General features: G+C 33.0%; 2 protein-coding genes across 2 annotated transcripts; one reads left to right on the plus strand and one right to left on the minus strand.

Annotated features, from left to right (window-relative positions):
- Positions 1-1,101: 1,101 nt before the first annotated feature.
- LOC117329165 (ragulator complex protein LAMTOR1-like) lies at positions 1,102-6,819 on the minus strand. The gene is made up of 6 exons (XM_033886921.1): positions 6,683-6,819; positions 3,564-3,640; positions 2,873-2,959; positions 2,337-2,414; positions 1,871-1,997; positions 1,102-1,664 (listed from the first exon to the last, which is right to left on the minus strand). The coding sequence occupies exons 1-6, from the start codon at positions 6,722-6,724 to the stop codon at positions 1,572-1,574; spliced, it is 504 nt and encodes a 167-aa protein (XP_033742812.1). The 5' UTR covers positions 6,725-6,819; the 3' UTR covers positions 1,102-1,571.
- A 153-nt stretch (positions 6,820-6,972) lies between these two features.
- Positions 6,973-16,482, plus strand: LOC117329166 (probable asparagine--tRNA ligase, mitochondrial). Its single transcript, XM_033886922.1, has 13 exons — positions 6,973-7,167; positions 7,481-7,590; positions 7,881-8,001; positions 8,447-8,587; positions 9,135-9,215; positions 11,058-11,200; positions 12,082-12,217; positions 13,360-13,461; positions 14,076-14,113; positions 14,663-14,729; positions 15,237-15,368; positions 15,481-15,605; positions 16,199-16,482. The coding sequence occupies exons 1-13, from the start codon at positions 6,997-6,999 to the stop codon at positions 16,341-16,343; spliced, it is 1,512 nt and encodes a 503-aa protein (XP_033742813.1). The 5' UTR covers positions 6,973-6,996; the 3' UTR covers positions 16,344-16,482.
- The last annotated feature ends 254 nt before the right edge of the window (positions 16,483-16,736 follow it).

Here is a 16,736-nt window from a genome sequence, read left to right on the forward strand (position 1 = left end):
CAAGTCAGCTTTAAATACAACTTTGTACTGTACAATAATCGCAACCACACATTACTATATATACCATACTTATCACCCATACTCTCACGTCACCTCTTTTATTCTTCATTTTTTTTATTCTTTGTTTTTAGAGGGGGGGTGTTATCTGTATCTCCAATAGAAGGCCATAAAAAACATATTGTTATATCAGTTTAGAAAATGGTTTCACATAATACTTTTTAACATTTTAAAGATTCCTTTAATACTATAACTGCAACAATCTTTGAGATATAGAAACTGCAGGTTAAAAAAAAAAGAGAAAATATTCATTGAAAACTTTGATAATACATACATGATTTGTTTTGTTTGTAATGTGATCGCATTATTGAGTTGCCACAAAAACCTGTATTGACTAACAACTAACAAACATTTTTTAACATACCTGGTATACCACTATGTAATTGGGCAACACAATATCTACAATATATGTAGTTAGTTCCATTTGAAACTCTTCCTGTAAGAGACAGGAGCTGCAAATTATCTCGAACAACTAGGTATATGAGCTAGCAGGCTAAAATGTATGAGCAAAACACCCTTCTCACATACTGACAGCAAGGCTAGCATGTCTCCCTTCAAACATATATCATGATGAGAGGTAATGAGGCAAAGCTAATATTTTGACACTTCTGAGGAATGAGAGCTCCAATCATTTTCATTATATATTGCATATTGAAAAAAAATGAAATATATATTGACAATGGCATAGAGCAATCTATGACTAAACATTCTTCAGACTACCTTATGAAGTACCATATGTGGCAAGTTTATGTTCACATAACAATATATCAGTGGACTAAAAACAACTGTAACATTACATACAGATGCTCATGTACAAGACTTACCTCCCTTTACTTGCAATGGATAGTTTTGATAGCAGTTTATATAACTTAGCAGAGTTGACAGATTCAGAACCAAATTGTATGTACACAACAATCTTAAAGCTGCAAAATAATGAAACCTTGCCTGATAGTGATAAAAAGAGGAAACACTAAGCAGATTTCAAGTGTATGCAATCCTTAATATTAGTACATGAATGTTCAACTCCCTATACCATATTACTTAAAGTTGGATTTTTTTTTCGGGGGAAAAATAGATATATATGCTTGAAACCTTTTTTTCAAAAATCAGAGCAATTTGATATCAGTTTCAAAAACCTTTCATATCAAATAACAGATATTACAAAGAACACTCCCATGACTCCAAAGGCTCTGGGTTTCTACCTTTCTTGGAATACGGTCGTGTAAATGATTGAAGGGAAGTAACTTTCGGAAAGCTCTTGGTTGTCAATGTTAAAGAAACTATTGGTGTATCCATGTGGGGACTATTCCATTAAAATATCTATCAGGAACAACAACTCTAAAATAAATCCCTTTTATATCCAGGAATGGAGTATTTTATCTATTATGTCCAGGCAACTTACTAATTAGACAGAGTAGCCTTAACAAATCTGAGAGTCTGGGGTCCGATAGATTTTTTTTCTGAAATAGTTCCCATTAAAATTAATAACACAGACTATTAGTGTTGATGTGGTATCAGGGAACTCCGAATGGTACCACCAGGTCCTCCTTGTGCTCCACTTTTACTTCCTTCACTGCTTTACTTAGTCTTTCTGCTACACTTGTAATCTGAAGAAAAGAGTCAAAGAATTAAGAACAGAATTAGTCAATTCCTGTTAATTTTGTCATTGCAGTCAAAAAATCCAAATTTATCTTGCTGGAAATAAGTCTAACTGCAATATATTTACAAGTATTTCATAAGGCTTTACTGTAACTATAATTCTTATTGATTCAGATTTCTACTGCTGAGTTTTTAAACAACAAATTAAAATTACCAATTGTACGTCACCAATGGAAACAGGAGGTTGAGAGAGTGTTACTTGTGGTGTTGCTGTACAGTTTGACAGCATCCTATAGCTTCGACCTCTGCCTGATGTACCCAACTTCATATTCAGTCGACCACTGCAAAAATAGTATAATATAGAAATGTTATGTTTATGGAAAGAATGTGGTTTTATTTAAAACATTTAGGATTATCTGTATAACATTTGTAAAACCCATGGAAATACAAGTATGCAAATGTTTTTTTGTTTGTTTGGGTTTTTTTTTCTTTTGCAATAAGCAGTGGACATTACCAGTATTACATGTATGATAAAATAAAAATACTCAGGTCCCAGTTGCATTAGTATATTTTGTTGATTTCTATATACACATATCAAATATCAAATACAGCATCTAGTGTTCAGCATAGTACAATGACAACACATTTTTTCATACAAAATTATGTATCATGATGCTTACCTGTATTGCTGTGATCGGTCATGGTATTCCTGGTTTTCTACGGTCTGTCCATCAATAGCACCAACATCTATTACATTTCTAAAGAACCAAGCACAGAAGCATTACTATGTTAACAAGGCAATTTGAAATTAAGCAATAAATCATAAAATTTTGTTTATATGTAAATATCAATAGATCTGTATTCATTATTCAATATAGTGTTATTCAATAATCACTTTTGGAAAGAATGGTGCTAGTTTTGTAAACAATCATTTGATTCCAATTACACATTATGCTAAACATAATTACATTCTTGAGGGATTTTGTTTTTATGTAAGAATTTAAGGGAAATACCTACTGAAAATGATTGACAACCTTTCAGTAAACCAACACTTTCTCTAGTTTTCATTAAATAATTGGCATTCAAAATGTCTGATTTTAGTAATACCTAGATGTATTATGATAATAAAACAAAAATTAAATCAATATCAAAGACTTCAGATCATTTTTCTTATGTAACCACAATTTTAATATTAGTCCATGGCAGGAAACATTACCTGGCAGTGTTGTGGAGTATTCTTTCGAGTGCTGACTGTTCATCTCCTTTCTGTGACTGCTGGGGAGCAATCGAGTTATAGCCATCACTGAAACCATTACATAAACAATCATATAGATAATATTTGTTTATCCATTCTATGATCAAAAACCTAATTTTTTGATAAATGCAGTGACATGGCATTAGAATGATCCAATATAAAGCTTGGAACATACAAATGAAATCAAAGATTGATAACTAGGACTGTTTACAGATGGATGGACAACAGAAGACTGATAGACCGGTAACATTTTTTGCCATTAATATATAACTTTAATGTCTCAATGACATGGAAATAACATAACTGAATATTAATTGATAAAAGGTTTTTACCAGCTTGGCAGGTCACTCAAGAATCTGATTTATTAATAAAATTACACATGTTCTCTACAATTGTATATGAATTTCTTTGCAATTCTACAGCTGCAGTTCTTGTTTGTAGGTCAAAAATCAACTCAATGCTGTTTGACAAATGAATCACGTTAATGGATTATGATAAGAGAGATCATAATCAATTTCCAGTAGCAATATTAATGGTTTTCATGAAGTTCATGAAAACTATTAATATTTCTACTAGAAATTGACTATGATCTATTGAACGTCTGATCAATAAAGCTTCAGTGGATTTAGAAACTAGATACATATATAGTTACCCAATCTGTGTTTGTGGAGTTGAATTGTTACTGACTGGATCTCCTAAAAGTCTAGAAGTTTCATTAGCATCAGAATTCTGAAAATAAATCAAAAATATTTTTAAACAATAATATCAATGCACACAAAAATAGAGCAAACAACATCAATAGATAAAGGATGTAAAAAAAATCAAGTGGTCCAGATGGCCTGCATTGCTATAGGCTTCAATATTTCCCCATTTTATTTGTTATTCCTCTCCAGATCAGTACCATTCTTCGCCAAAGAGAGTAGACACTTTTCTTTCATAAAACATGTTAATCAATTAGTGATCTTGACAGCCCATTGTAAATTTGTAACCCTATGGACAAACATAACTGCCTTTTTAGCATCACAACCTGATCTATGTATTTCAGTGCACATTGACAGGTCTACTTAATATATTCATGTACAACGTTTTCAAGATATACATTTTTTTTCTGCTGGTCACCCTCATTCACTTCCCACAAGTTGCAGCTATAATATATATAGCAGTACAAATTGCAGAACATGACATATCCTACTGCACCTCCTTTTCTTATAAGTTTTGTTGGAACAGATTTGTGTTTTCCTGATCTATATTCACTGATTTTTAGTGTTTGATATCACTTTTTCAGAAAACTGAAAATCCAAGAAATTCTTCCAAAAAACAAAAGGTGTTCAAACGAAAGTTATATAAAATAGCAAAAGAGGTGTAATTATTGATCAAATATTTAAAAAAAACAAAAACCTCTATTTTTTATTTAAGGTGCACTCAATAGTAACCAATGGCACATACCAGCATATGCTTTTCACTGGCTGAGTTTGTTTTGCAGCCAATATCGCACATGCAGGCTGAGGAAATGACTAGTCAAATAAAATAATGCTGCTATTGAAATACCTGCTACGCCGTGAACAATATATATGGTTGCTTAAGGTTTGCGTTAATAACATATGGAATTTTATTTTTGTAACTAAACATTGATTAACTATGAATTTTAATCAATCACTGCCTCAGTTAGGGTTAGAACCCAGAAACTCTGGCTGCCTTACTAGTGTTTAAGCTCAACCAATAAAGCTAAAGAGAAGTTCTCTCCAGTCGAGAGGCATATATTGCGGCTAGTATTTTACCAGATTTACATACTCCCCCATCAGGGAAGAAATCATCCTGGAGTTTCCAGGGGTTACAGCGATGCTTTCTCAAGTAATGCCAAGTATAATTTCCGAGGCCCATGTTGGCTGCCAATGTAACAGAGTGTGATCGAACACCCGGTACATCTCGCTTATTATAGCCTGCCCAATCATTCTAACTAAAGAGAATCTCTCTCTATATATATAGAGAGGTATTTTGTGGCTAGTATTTTACCAGAGTTATATATATAAATGTACATTTTTTATGAGATGCATTATTATTAATTATATTGTTGGGCATGATCCACAATAAGACGTAGGTGACTTCATCATGGTTAAATGATATATTGGTTGTCCTTATATATATAGATAAAAAAGAAAGCAGGTACCGTATTTGACCTAATATTGTAATAAGGTGCAGGGCGCGGGTAATTGACAGTGGGGGCGCCCTTATTAAGATTAGTACCGTAATTCTGAAGTTTTATGAAACAGACTATACCTTAGAGCAGAATACCCAAGGCTGTGGAAACGGTAAAATATTCAGTCATAAAAATATTCCAGATGAAGATTTCTATTCATTATCATATATTAATCTCAAACATCACTTGAATATTCCTTTAAACTTGTAAACCATGCCAGCTGATCTTTAGACCAGAGAACGTGTGTTCCACCATTTATGTTCAAATGGAACTCTTTTGTGTTCTATTTATTGACACAGGTGATTTCCCAGATCATATCAGACATCGTTTTCTTTGACCTAATAATTGATTTACAATGTCTTTTACTAGCTTTCTGTTCTGAACAAAAGTTATCTATCAACAAGAATGAAGTCTTTTACTTTATCTTCAAATAAAGATGGTAAGTTATTATTTGTATGTGTGTTTAGTTTCGGGTGCTCTTTGCACTGACATGTCATCTGTAGGAATAGACAAAATGTGGCGAAAACTTGTGTTCCAGTTACTTATATATTAATTTGCTGAAGAAAATTGAACACATAAAGTAGCAAAACATTTCACATGAATTATTACTTTTGAACACCATTTTGACACTCAGTCAAAGATTTATTTTCTTGGAAAAAGGTAGGGGCGCCCTTATTAGGGGAGGCGCCCTTATTAGGTCAAATACGGTAATTGAAAGACATTCTGTGTGTTTTCATATCACTTGAAAGTAAATTTACGGAAGCAAAAAATGATTGTGTCCCCTATTTAACAACTACCTGGCCTATCTAGTCCTTTTCAGCATAAAGAGACATGAAAATATGAACTTTGAGTTGATGATTTTTATAAAAACATCTCTCACATTTAATAAACCCTGTTAAGGTGTTGACCAAATTCACAATCCATTACTAATATAATCATGCCATAGTAGCTCCCCCACCAAATAGATAAGGAAATCCCTTTAAATAGCGGCCACTTTGCAGCTCTACAAAACCATTTCTTTTACTTTAGGTTGTTTCCGTAGACAGTCACATGCTCTGCTAAGCCGGTCTAGATCTGTACAAATCAAATCCCCCAACCTGATGATCAGTCTCTTGCAAAATTGTGACTGCCTTGACCTTCCAGGGCAGTTCTCAACCTGTTATTGTCTAACGTCCGGCGTATAGGCCAGACAAAGACATATGTCTTATATGATATAATTTCTCAGAAATACCTAAATGTATGCGTAAAATCTAATTATACAGTACATACTAAGTATATATCAATATCATATACAAAATGTATACACATTATATTACTGTAGTGTAACACTATACAATGTCCATGTGGACAAGAAATGCATTGTTCTGATGATGCGAGCTCTGCCATGTCCTGCATGGCTATCAGGAGTACGCCGGTCAACCGGTAACCAAATAAATAGTTTCAGAAGTTGCTACAACTGCTCAGTGGCTTCGTCCCTCCCCCTTAGAAATAGAGGGTGTGCAGACGACGAATAACTAATGGTGCCCTTTGTGTCAAGTGTTTCTAAAACGTATGAAAATGAAGTAACAAATTACCAAATAATCCTTTTCCTCGTCGCTGCTGAAACAGCACCCCATCTCATCGGGACAGTTTTTTTTTTCGAACGCCTGTCTTTAGAAGTTGTTTTTCCTCTTCTCCACTTCAATCGACCTTCACCTTCAGTTTCAGGCACATGACTTCTAGAACGCAGTAAATGCTGAACAAAAATGTCTATGTTTAATAATAAAATATCATTATATTCAATTAATGATTATAACAATATATAAAATAACTATACATTTCATACATGTTATACCAATCTAGTTCAATAATACCGTATGGTCGTTTTTATTCTCTGCGGGTCACAAACATGGCTGCGTCCTTGAGCAGAAAGCCGGGGAGCTGTCTTTTAGGAATTATTAAGCGATTAAGAGGAATTCACAAGTTAACTTTCAGTAATTACAGCAGTATACGACAATCCATCAATGAAATACTCAACACACCGGATGAACACCGTGGACGTAAAGGCATATCAGTTGATGTAATGAATACTAATGATATGATAAAGTTTAGTTACCCCTGCCCTACCTCAACATACATGTGATTGCAGCTGTCTAATGAAAAATATCATATTGTATTTATCATTATTTATCTACTGTAAAATGTCATATCATTATTTGTCTACTGTAAAATGTCATGTCATATTATATTGTATTCATCATTATTTATCTAATGTAAAATGTCATATCGTATTTATCATTATTTATCTAGTAAAATGTCAAATTAAAATATGTAAACAATATAAACAATAGTAATTGTCAACATTTTCTAATTTTCTATTGTGTATGTCACAGGGATGGGTTCTGGCTGTACAGAGACACAAAAGTGTGACATTCCTGCACTTGGCAGATGGATCAACATCTAAATACCTCCAAATTGTTCTAGATGAAGATATTTCTGAAAAGTGAGAAAAGTTTGTGTCAAACCAGATAGGTAATATAAGCCTATCACAATGACAACATGTGAAACACACTTGGAGGCAAAATTAGTCAGCCCATAAAAAAGTTATCAGTAATTCTTGAGTATGATATGATTGTTACACCTTTGATTTAAGATTTTCAAAATTTTCACAGCTCTATACGGTTTATTTTTCATCTTTTAAGTCCACATTAACTGAATTAAGTTAATTTAGTTACCCATTTATATCAGGATACTTGGAAACCTTTAATTTAAATTTTCTACTGGTGTTTTCAGGGTAACTAGTTATGGTGGAAGTGTAAATGTGTATGGGGACTTGATCAGAAGTCCAGGCAGTGCACAGAAATGGGAATTACTGGCAAAGAACATTGACATCATAGGCACAAGTGATGCAAGTGTATGTACAATTTTCTGTTGTTATTCATAAATATATACTATGTGTTAATGTACATATGACGTTACTTTAGAATTTTCTTATAGAACTATGTACTTGCGAAGTCTAATTCTTTTACAGGTAGATTCTATATGATTCAATGCATACAGATCAATTTAATTAATGTTTATTTTGAAGAGAACTGTTTCAAGATAATGACACTTGAACCTTGTGACTATTAACATAAACAATTTGTCAGATAAATCAGTGCTTTAATTCGGCACTTAAGAGCAAATGGGAGACAAGCTGTTGCATGGGCTTGCTAAAGGTACATGTATTTCTATTTGAGATAATGAATATGTTTTGACACTTTTGATTTTAAAGAAAGTTTTGTTTTATGTCAGTTCTGAAATTACCAGTACTTGCTGTGAAAAATAAGGGTTACGGTATGTGATTTTTTATCATTCAGTATCCAATTGGCCCAGCAAAATCTAAGCAACCTCTGGATTCAACACGTGATTTTTTGCATCTGCGACCACGGTCCAAAATCAACAGCTCTATATTTAGAGTAAGAAATGCAGCATCTATGGCTATTCACAAATTCTTCCAGGTAAAAGCATGAACCAAATGATATACATTTGTATTAAATCATTACTACCTTCATATGATGTATACCGGTATATATACAGCAGTAAACTGATTTATACAGTACTAATTATGCTGTGGCAGCCAGGGAGAAATATATATATACAGTATATATATATATATATATATATACCTGGTATATGTAATCATACTTCTGATCTGCTCCAGTCCCTTCAATACATGTATTTCTTAAGTTAGATTCATATAGATATATTGAACCATTATAGAATTGAAGAACAGTTCTTCAACGAAGACTTTTTCTTATGGAGATTTCTAAATTTAGAAATTTCTTTAAGATATATAGGCAGCATTGATGCCAACTAGTGTCTGATAAATAACTGATAGTGTATTACATGAACAGAACAACCAATGATTTGATATAAAAAGTTTTTAAGCAATTTGGGTAACATCACATTTATGTCATTATATAGTCGATAATCTGAGCTGAAGATATCTTTGTTCCATTTATCAAAAATTATGTGGCATTTCTTTAAACCTTTTACATTGTACAGACAAACAATTTTATTCATATCCATACTCCAATGTTGACATCCAATGACTGTGAAGGAGCTGGGGAAGTCTTCTCTGTGAAGGTAAGAAAGTCATTTCAAAAGGGACAAAGTACTGTAACTATTGTAATATAGATACGTAAGTTATATGGAAGTGGATGTAAATATGAACTTAACTAACATGATTGTATTTGTTTTGTGGGGGTTTCTTCGAAGGGGAATGTAAGAAATGCATTGTATCCTTTAAACACTTTTCGTTGAAAGTCTTTTAATTCACTTGCTTATGAATAATTATGACTCAATGCATGTCTAGTTACAGTACCATTTCAACTACTTAATATAGATTTAAATTAGTATCATAGGATTATTATAAAATGAAAAATACATCATTCTTGTAGAATCACAATAGTATTTTATCATACATTTGTCTTGATATCAAGTGAATTCTCCCATGGAACATTTTCAACACGAGTACTGATAGTCTTATGGTCACACACTGTGACACACGCTTTCAAAGTCATACAGTATGAAACAAGCACTGACATTCATAAGGCCACACACAAGTACTGATAGTCATATGATCAATCATGAGCAGAAGTAGCCAAAGAGTCACACAAAAGCACAGGTAATCATATGATCACACACAAGCACTGATAGTCATATGGTCACACACAAGCACTGATATCATAGTCACACAGGCAGACACAAGTACTTGTAGGCATAGTCATACATGAGTACTGATAGTCATACATGTACAGTCACATACAAGCGCAGGTAGTCATATGGTCACACACAAGCACAGGTAGTTATATGGTCTGTCAGACACTATCACCAATAGTTTTATGGTCAGACACAAGCACTGATAGCTTGATTTATATATAGTCATACGTTCAGATTCAAGTACTGGTAGTCATGATCAGAGACAGGCACTGGTACATTGTAGTCATAAGGTCACACACAAGCACTGATAGTTGGACACAGGACTCAGTGCCTGGTACATTGTAGTCATAAGGTCACACACAAGCACTGATAGTTGGACACAGGACTCAGTGCCTGGTACATTGTAGTCATACAGTCACACACAAGCACTGATAGTTGGACACAGGACTCAGTGCCTGGTACATTGTAGTCATACAGTCACACACAAGCACTGATAGTTGGACACAGGACTCAGTGCCTGGTACATTGTAGTCATAAGGTCACACACAAGCACTGATAGTTGGACACAGGACTCAAGCACTGATAGTCGTACAGTCAGACACAAGCACAAGTATGTTGTCATATTCCATTTAAGTGATGTGTTTTGAGTGAATTTGAGATGTACTCATTTTGATCAATGCTATTATTTATAATTTTATTTAATGTATGTCTGACATTATATGATACTAAAAAAAATTAAAACCACAGCAGTTGTAATTATAAGTGAGCCTTGATAATTTTATGATTTCATGCCTTGAATTGTCTTTTATATATGGTAAAACTGTAAATTCATCCAATTTTGTCTGCATAATATTGCTCCAAAACACTCCCAAAATACAAAAATATTCCTTCACCCTGAACATTAGAGGGAGGACACCCCCCTTTCAAACTCACCCCTAGCTTGCACCTTCGGCGCTCGAAAAAAACATTTCAGACTTTTTCAGATTTTACCACTCACATGCCTGTATACAGTCAGACACTAGCAGTGATAGTGATTTTGATACAGGCAGAGGCAAACTATAGAAATAATGCCTGCATTTAATTTGTTATAATAATTTAATTGTAGTTACTAATTTGTCTTTACCAATACATTTGTATTTTGGAACTCATAAATTTCTTAATTTGAATGAATACACATTGGCTTTATAGTGCAGATGAAGCAATTTATAGTTTTCACTTTAATAATTCTTACTTTCATAAAATAAAGATGAAATAGTTTGATTTTAGCCTGAAAAAGAAGATATTGTAGAGGAAATTGCAGACAGCGAGATGCAGGAAATGACAGAGGAGGGAGAAAAGAACAAAAACTTCTTCAGGCATCCTGTATTTTTGACAGTTTCAGGACAACTTCATCTGGAATCCTTTTTAGGGTAAAGACTTTCTTACCAGGTAGATGTTGGGTACCATGAGCTTATTCAAGGCCAGTATAAAAGTTTGACAGTATATATCAAGATTTACAAATAATGTAAAGGACAATACAGGTACTTCAATTGCTGGCCTCGATCATAGTAATAACCATAGGTATGTGTATGTACTATTGTGGAAAACTTTTAAACTATTTACATTTATACTGCAGCCCCTCTATAAGACTTACCAAGCTCACTTGAAGGTTACGAAGGCAAAACTCCCAACCCCTTGATTATGACGTCATTATTATTGTGACGTCATAATTGTCACGTCAGATATAACAAAAGATCGCTGTTGAAAAGGCTGTTCCATCTTTAACGATAATATTTTGTTCATTCATCGTAGGAGCAAAATTCAAGATACTGTATTTCAGGATTGGTATTGGAAACAACATATTCTAAACTGATTAATAAACCTACAAAATGTATGGTAAACTCTATCTGTCTAATAAGCACCCTCCTGTATAGTGAACAAATACAGTAGAATGAAAGTTGGGAGGGGCAATTTATTCACAATATTCAACATGATTCCGACCTTCCCACGTATTTTCTTAGCACTAGAAATTACTTTTTTGAAGCAATATATAACTTTAAAAAAGTTTTATTGTTTGCAATCTCATTATCTGCTCATATGTTTTAGCTTTGTTTATCAGATTATAGCTCATTGATGAACTAGATAGTCAAAACATACATAAACTGCACAGGCAACTTAAACATCAAGTTTGATCATTAATACCAGGACTTGATAATAGATTATGCTGTATATTGCAAATCAAATTGCTGCCAAAATCTCACCTGTTCTTTAATGTTGTATGTGTTTTGATGCAAAATTTTACCCATTGCAGTGCCTTTGGTAAAGTGTATAGCTTTGGCCCTACATTCCGTGCAGAAAGTCAGTCCAGTGGAAGGTATCATCTGTCTGAGTTCTACATGGTTGAGGGAGAACTTGCCTTTCTGGATGACATTGAAGGTTTATTGAAGGTCAGTGTTGTGAATATTAGGTTACATTTGCAAATATTAGGTTACATTTGCAAGTGGAGGCATGGAACTAATGTGTACTTGAACTGTACAGAATTCACATTGTTCTTCTATCAGAATTAATTGGAATGTTGAAAATTCTAGATACTTAAAGGATGAAACCGGACAAGTATGTAAAACAAATTTGCCTGAAATAGGAATTTCAATTTGAAATAGTGAGAGTTGGCAAGAGTTATCATACTATTAATCATTTTAGCATGAGTTATTCATTTAGTTTTCATTGTCATCTACCCTACCTTACAGATTTGCAGCATGCTGACAGCATCTGCAGCCCATGCTGCTATCACATGCTGTCCATAAATGTCCTATAGCTGTTGATAGGTCATTAAAAGAATGTTCTGCATAGATTTAAAGTATTGCTACAAGTACACTTTATTTAGTATTGTCACACCTGGCATTCATCAGAAATTAAAGACCAGATAATGCTGCAGTAGAGCATACAGTCCTGTATTGTTGACAGAAAATACCATTAATATTTAATCAATTTTGATTGACTAAAATTTGCCAGTATCTGAATCCTGTTAGGTAGACATTCTTTTTTGTGATACAGGTAACAACAAAATCTGTATTTACTCTCTTGATTAATGATAGATAATGATAAATACAATATTATATGATATTTTACTGTAGATAAATAATGATGAATAAAATATGTGACATTTTTTAGTAGATACATGATAAATACAACATAATATGGTATTTAACAAGTCATTAAATAATGAAAAATATGATACAATATGACATTTTATAGTAGATAAATAATGATAAATACAATATAATATGACATTTTACTGCAGATGAATAATGAAAGATACGATATGATATGACATTTTACAGTAGATAAATATTGATAAATACGATATCACATGACATTTTACTGTAGATAGATAATGATGAATACAATACATGTATAACATGACATTTTACATTAGATGAATGATGATAAATACAATATAATATGGTATTTAACAGGTCATTAAATAATGAAAAATATGATATAATATGACATTTTACAGTAGATGAATAATGATAGCTTTACAAACTTTGCTGATTAAAATTCATGATTGTTTTTTTTTTATATTTAGGTAATGGAAGACCTTGTGAAATGTACTACAAAGGAAGTCTATGAAAATTCAGAAGACGAAGTCAAATTCATAGCTAAATATATAGGTGAAAAATCATACCCTGTAAGTAAATAAACTAGGTATTGCATGTATATGGTAATATCTCTAAGGGCAATTCCAAAATTATCCATGTGGGAGGGGTGGTAGGCAACTTTTTAGAGACCCCACAACCCATTAAATATTAAAACATATCTATTATAAGAAACACTGTAAAAATGGGGCTGTACCTTTACCATGCATCAAATTTTAATACAAGTATCTCCCTTCTTCCATACAGATAATTCTGGAATAGCCCTAATGTTCTATTTACTATGTCAAAATCTTTTTAGAAAAGAAACTCAATAAGACTTTAAGTTTACAAATATGAAAACTTGTAATAAACATGGACGGTTTATAATTTGTCTGAATGTGTACTTCTAGAGTATGACCAGAGAGTAATAAACAAATTCAAAATCATACCCCAGCTGATAACAATTCTTTGTTATCAATTTAATTAAAAGATAAAAAGACAACATTATTTTAATATATTAATTTGTTTTATGGGAATTTCTTGAATCTTTCTTTTCAATTCTAATACACGTAATTGATTTCTTCAGGATCAACCAATTAGTAATAAGATTGAAGTATGTATAACAAACTTCTCATGATTGTTTTCATGATGTTTCTTATGATTTCAGGATAATATCATTACAATGATGGAGAAAGATTTTGTAAGGTAATATTCTATTGGTCATGCAGTCAAATTTCGATTCCTCATATGAAATAGATGAGTGAGCCGTCAGACCTGTGGTTCCTTTAATCTCAATTTGTATAAAATGCTATTTCCCTCCCTTCGCTATATACATATGGATTGTCACACTGTACTGTACTGTAGGTCAGCAATGCTATTTCAGGGGATGAATTGATCAGTTTTAGGTGTATGGCATCTGCAAATTGGTATCATCAGATGTCAGTTTACTACCATAGTCCCAAATAGTATACACAGTGTGGTTCTATTAAGTAATTGGAGATATGTTGATCCACGAGTAGTCGTTTTGGTTGATGCAACTGCTAAGTCTTTTAATGAAGCATGCGGAACAATATGGTTTATCATGGGACAAAAATTAGACTTTTTAAGTAACATTAAGTTTGTCCATATATATGTATTATTGTACTCATTACACATTATCTATGGTTTGAAATCATTTCAAAACAAAGTGTGTTTCATCTGTTGAAAGTTAACTTGGCTTATTGCTATGTAAATGTTGTTTGTATTTTTTTTCAGAATATCTTACACTGATGCCATGCAAATACTGGAAAAGAAAAACAAAAAGTTTGAAACAAAAGTAAAGGTAATGTTAATTAAAAAAAACTATTGTCATCAATAAATATATCTTTTATCTGATAATGGTAGGACTATTGAGATACTCAGACTGATGTTGCATTTGAAGGACAATCATATTTTATATCAAACAAGTTCATTTGACCTATGGGGATAGAGAGGTAGGATCTCAATTGAAATTACTTGATTAACTGTTTCAAACAAGTTTGGAATGAAATCGAAGGAGTGCAATCACTCTCAAACTAATTAAGATTTGTGTGACCCCAAGGAACAAAAGCAAGGGACTGGGAAATGGAAATTAGCTCAAATTTGGCATTAGATTATTAAATGATGACTTTGTAGTTATCCACTTCCGACCTAAAAGTTTTCTGAGCATAAAAGTGATCATTCTTGCTGTTGTAAGTCTTTTTTTTTGTAGTCAAATGACTGCTAAGGCCTGTGGACTTCTTGTTGTACCTACAAGTAATTATGTACATACAGTGTAGATTTTTTTTTTAAATATTTTTTTTTTATAAAGTGGGGAGATGACCTAAACAAGGAACATGAAAAGTACCTGGTGAAGCATTGTGGCACTGTTCCAGTTTTTCTCACAGACTTCCCCGCATCAATTAAACCATTCTATGCTTACGAGAACAGTGATAACAAGACAGTAAGTAACACTATCATTAACATTGTAAAGGAATCACAAATAAAGCGCTTCATCCTGTATTTTCCATAGCTTGACTAATAGCTACAAATCTATCAACCTGTTCTGTTTTCAGGCTGGAGCTGTGGACCTGCTAGTACCAGGCGTAGGTGAACTGTTTGGCGGCACTCTCAGGGAACACAGATTTGATCAATTGGAGCACAAGCTGAAGGCCACTGGCCAAGAGGAGCAACTTAGTTGGTGAGTTTCTGATTGATTTGTGATATCCTGGTTTTCATTACAGGCGATTGTACAAAAGAAACAAATGTAATAATTTAATAGATACACTAACAGTTATTATAATGAATAAAAAAGAACTGCACAATTCTGCTGTTTCGTTCGTCTAGGACTTGTCAGTAATGATAATAAAGACACAAAAATGAAAAAAAAAATTCAAGAAATGATTCTTGAGAAACACAGCAAATTATAGCTGTAGATGTTCAAGAAATATCTCAATATTATGGATAAGAATCCAGGACAAAAAATTAACATGTTGATAACCATTTACCAATTTGATTTCACTGGTATGAAACCCAACGTAAGGATTCCAAGTCTATCATACAAGAACCACAATTAAAACGGAACAGAAATTAAGATGTTATTATTAAAACTTTAAAGAAATTATCATAAATTCATATTCATGTAATACAATACTGTAAAAAGCAAAAACAGTGTTACCGCTGTTGGTATAGTGATTATAGATTTAACTGGTTGAAAGTGCTAAGATAGGATTGCCGCTAAATATGTTACTGTGCATGTCTACAGAATCATATAGGAATTTCTGTGTATTGCAGGTACCTTGACTTACGGAGATATGGGACTGTGCCACATGGTGGTTTCGGTATGGGGTTTGAGCGATATCTACAGTTCATACTCGGTGTGAAAAACATAAGGGACACAATACCTTTTCCTAGAACTCCATTGCATTGTAAAATGTGACTATGTCTTTTAGACATGCGAACGATTGCAACATAACGGATGAACATTTCATGGAAATAAAAAAATATCTAGTTATTGTACCTATACCTACATCTGTCTGTATTACAGATTATGAAATAAATTTTCTAACATATTTTGAGTTGGTTTTTAGTTTTGTGTCTTACTGTCCTATCGGTTGTTTGATGATGGTGGGCTATTCTAATCGCTCTACATCCTTGTCCCATCGTTCAGTAATAAGCAGTCTTTGTACTGGAGGGGGTTTTCCTCACATGTAGGTTCCCCTTGGTCCCTCATTGTGCCCAATTGGTTTTCAGTCTGAAGCAGAAAACAAAGATTCACTTCAATGTCCTTTGTTGTGCTTATTTGATTTGAGTTTGATCCTGATGGTTGAAG

This window comes from Pecten maximus, chromosome 6 (genome assembly GCF_902652985.1).
Source record: "Pecten maximus chromosome 6, xPecMax1.1, whole genome shotgun sequence".
Taxonomy (NCBI): Eukaryota; Metazoa; Mollusca; class Bivalvia; order Pectinida; family Pectinidae; genus Pecten; species Pecten maximus.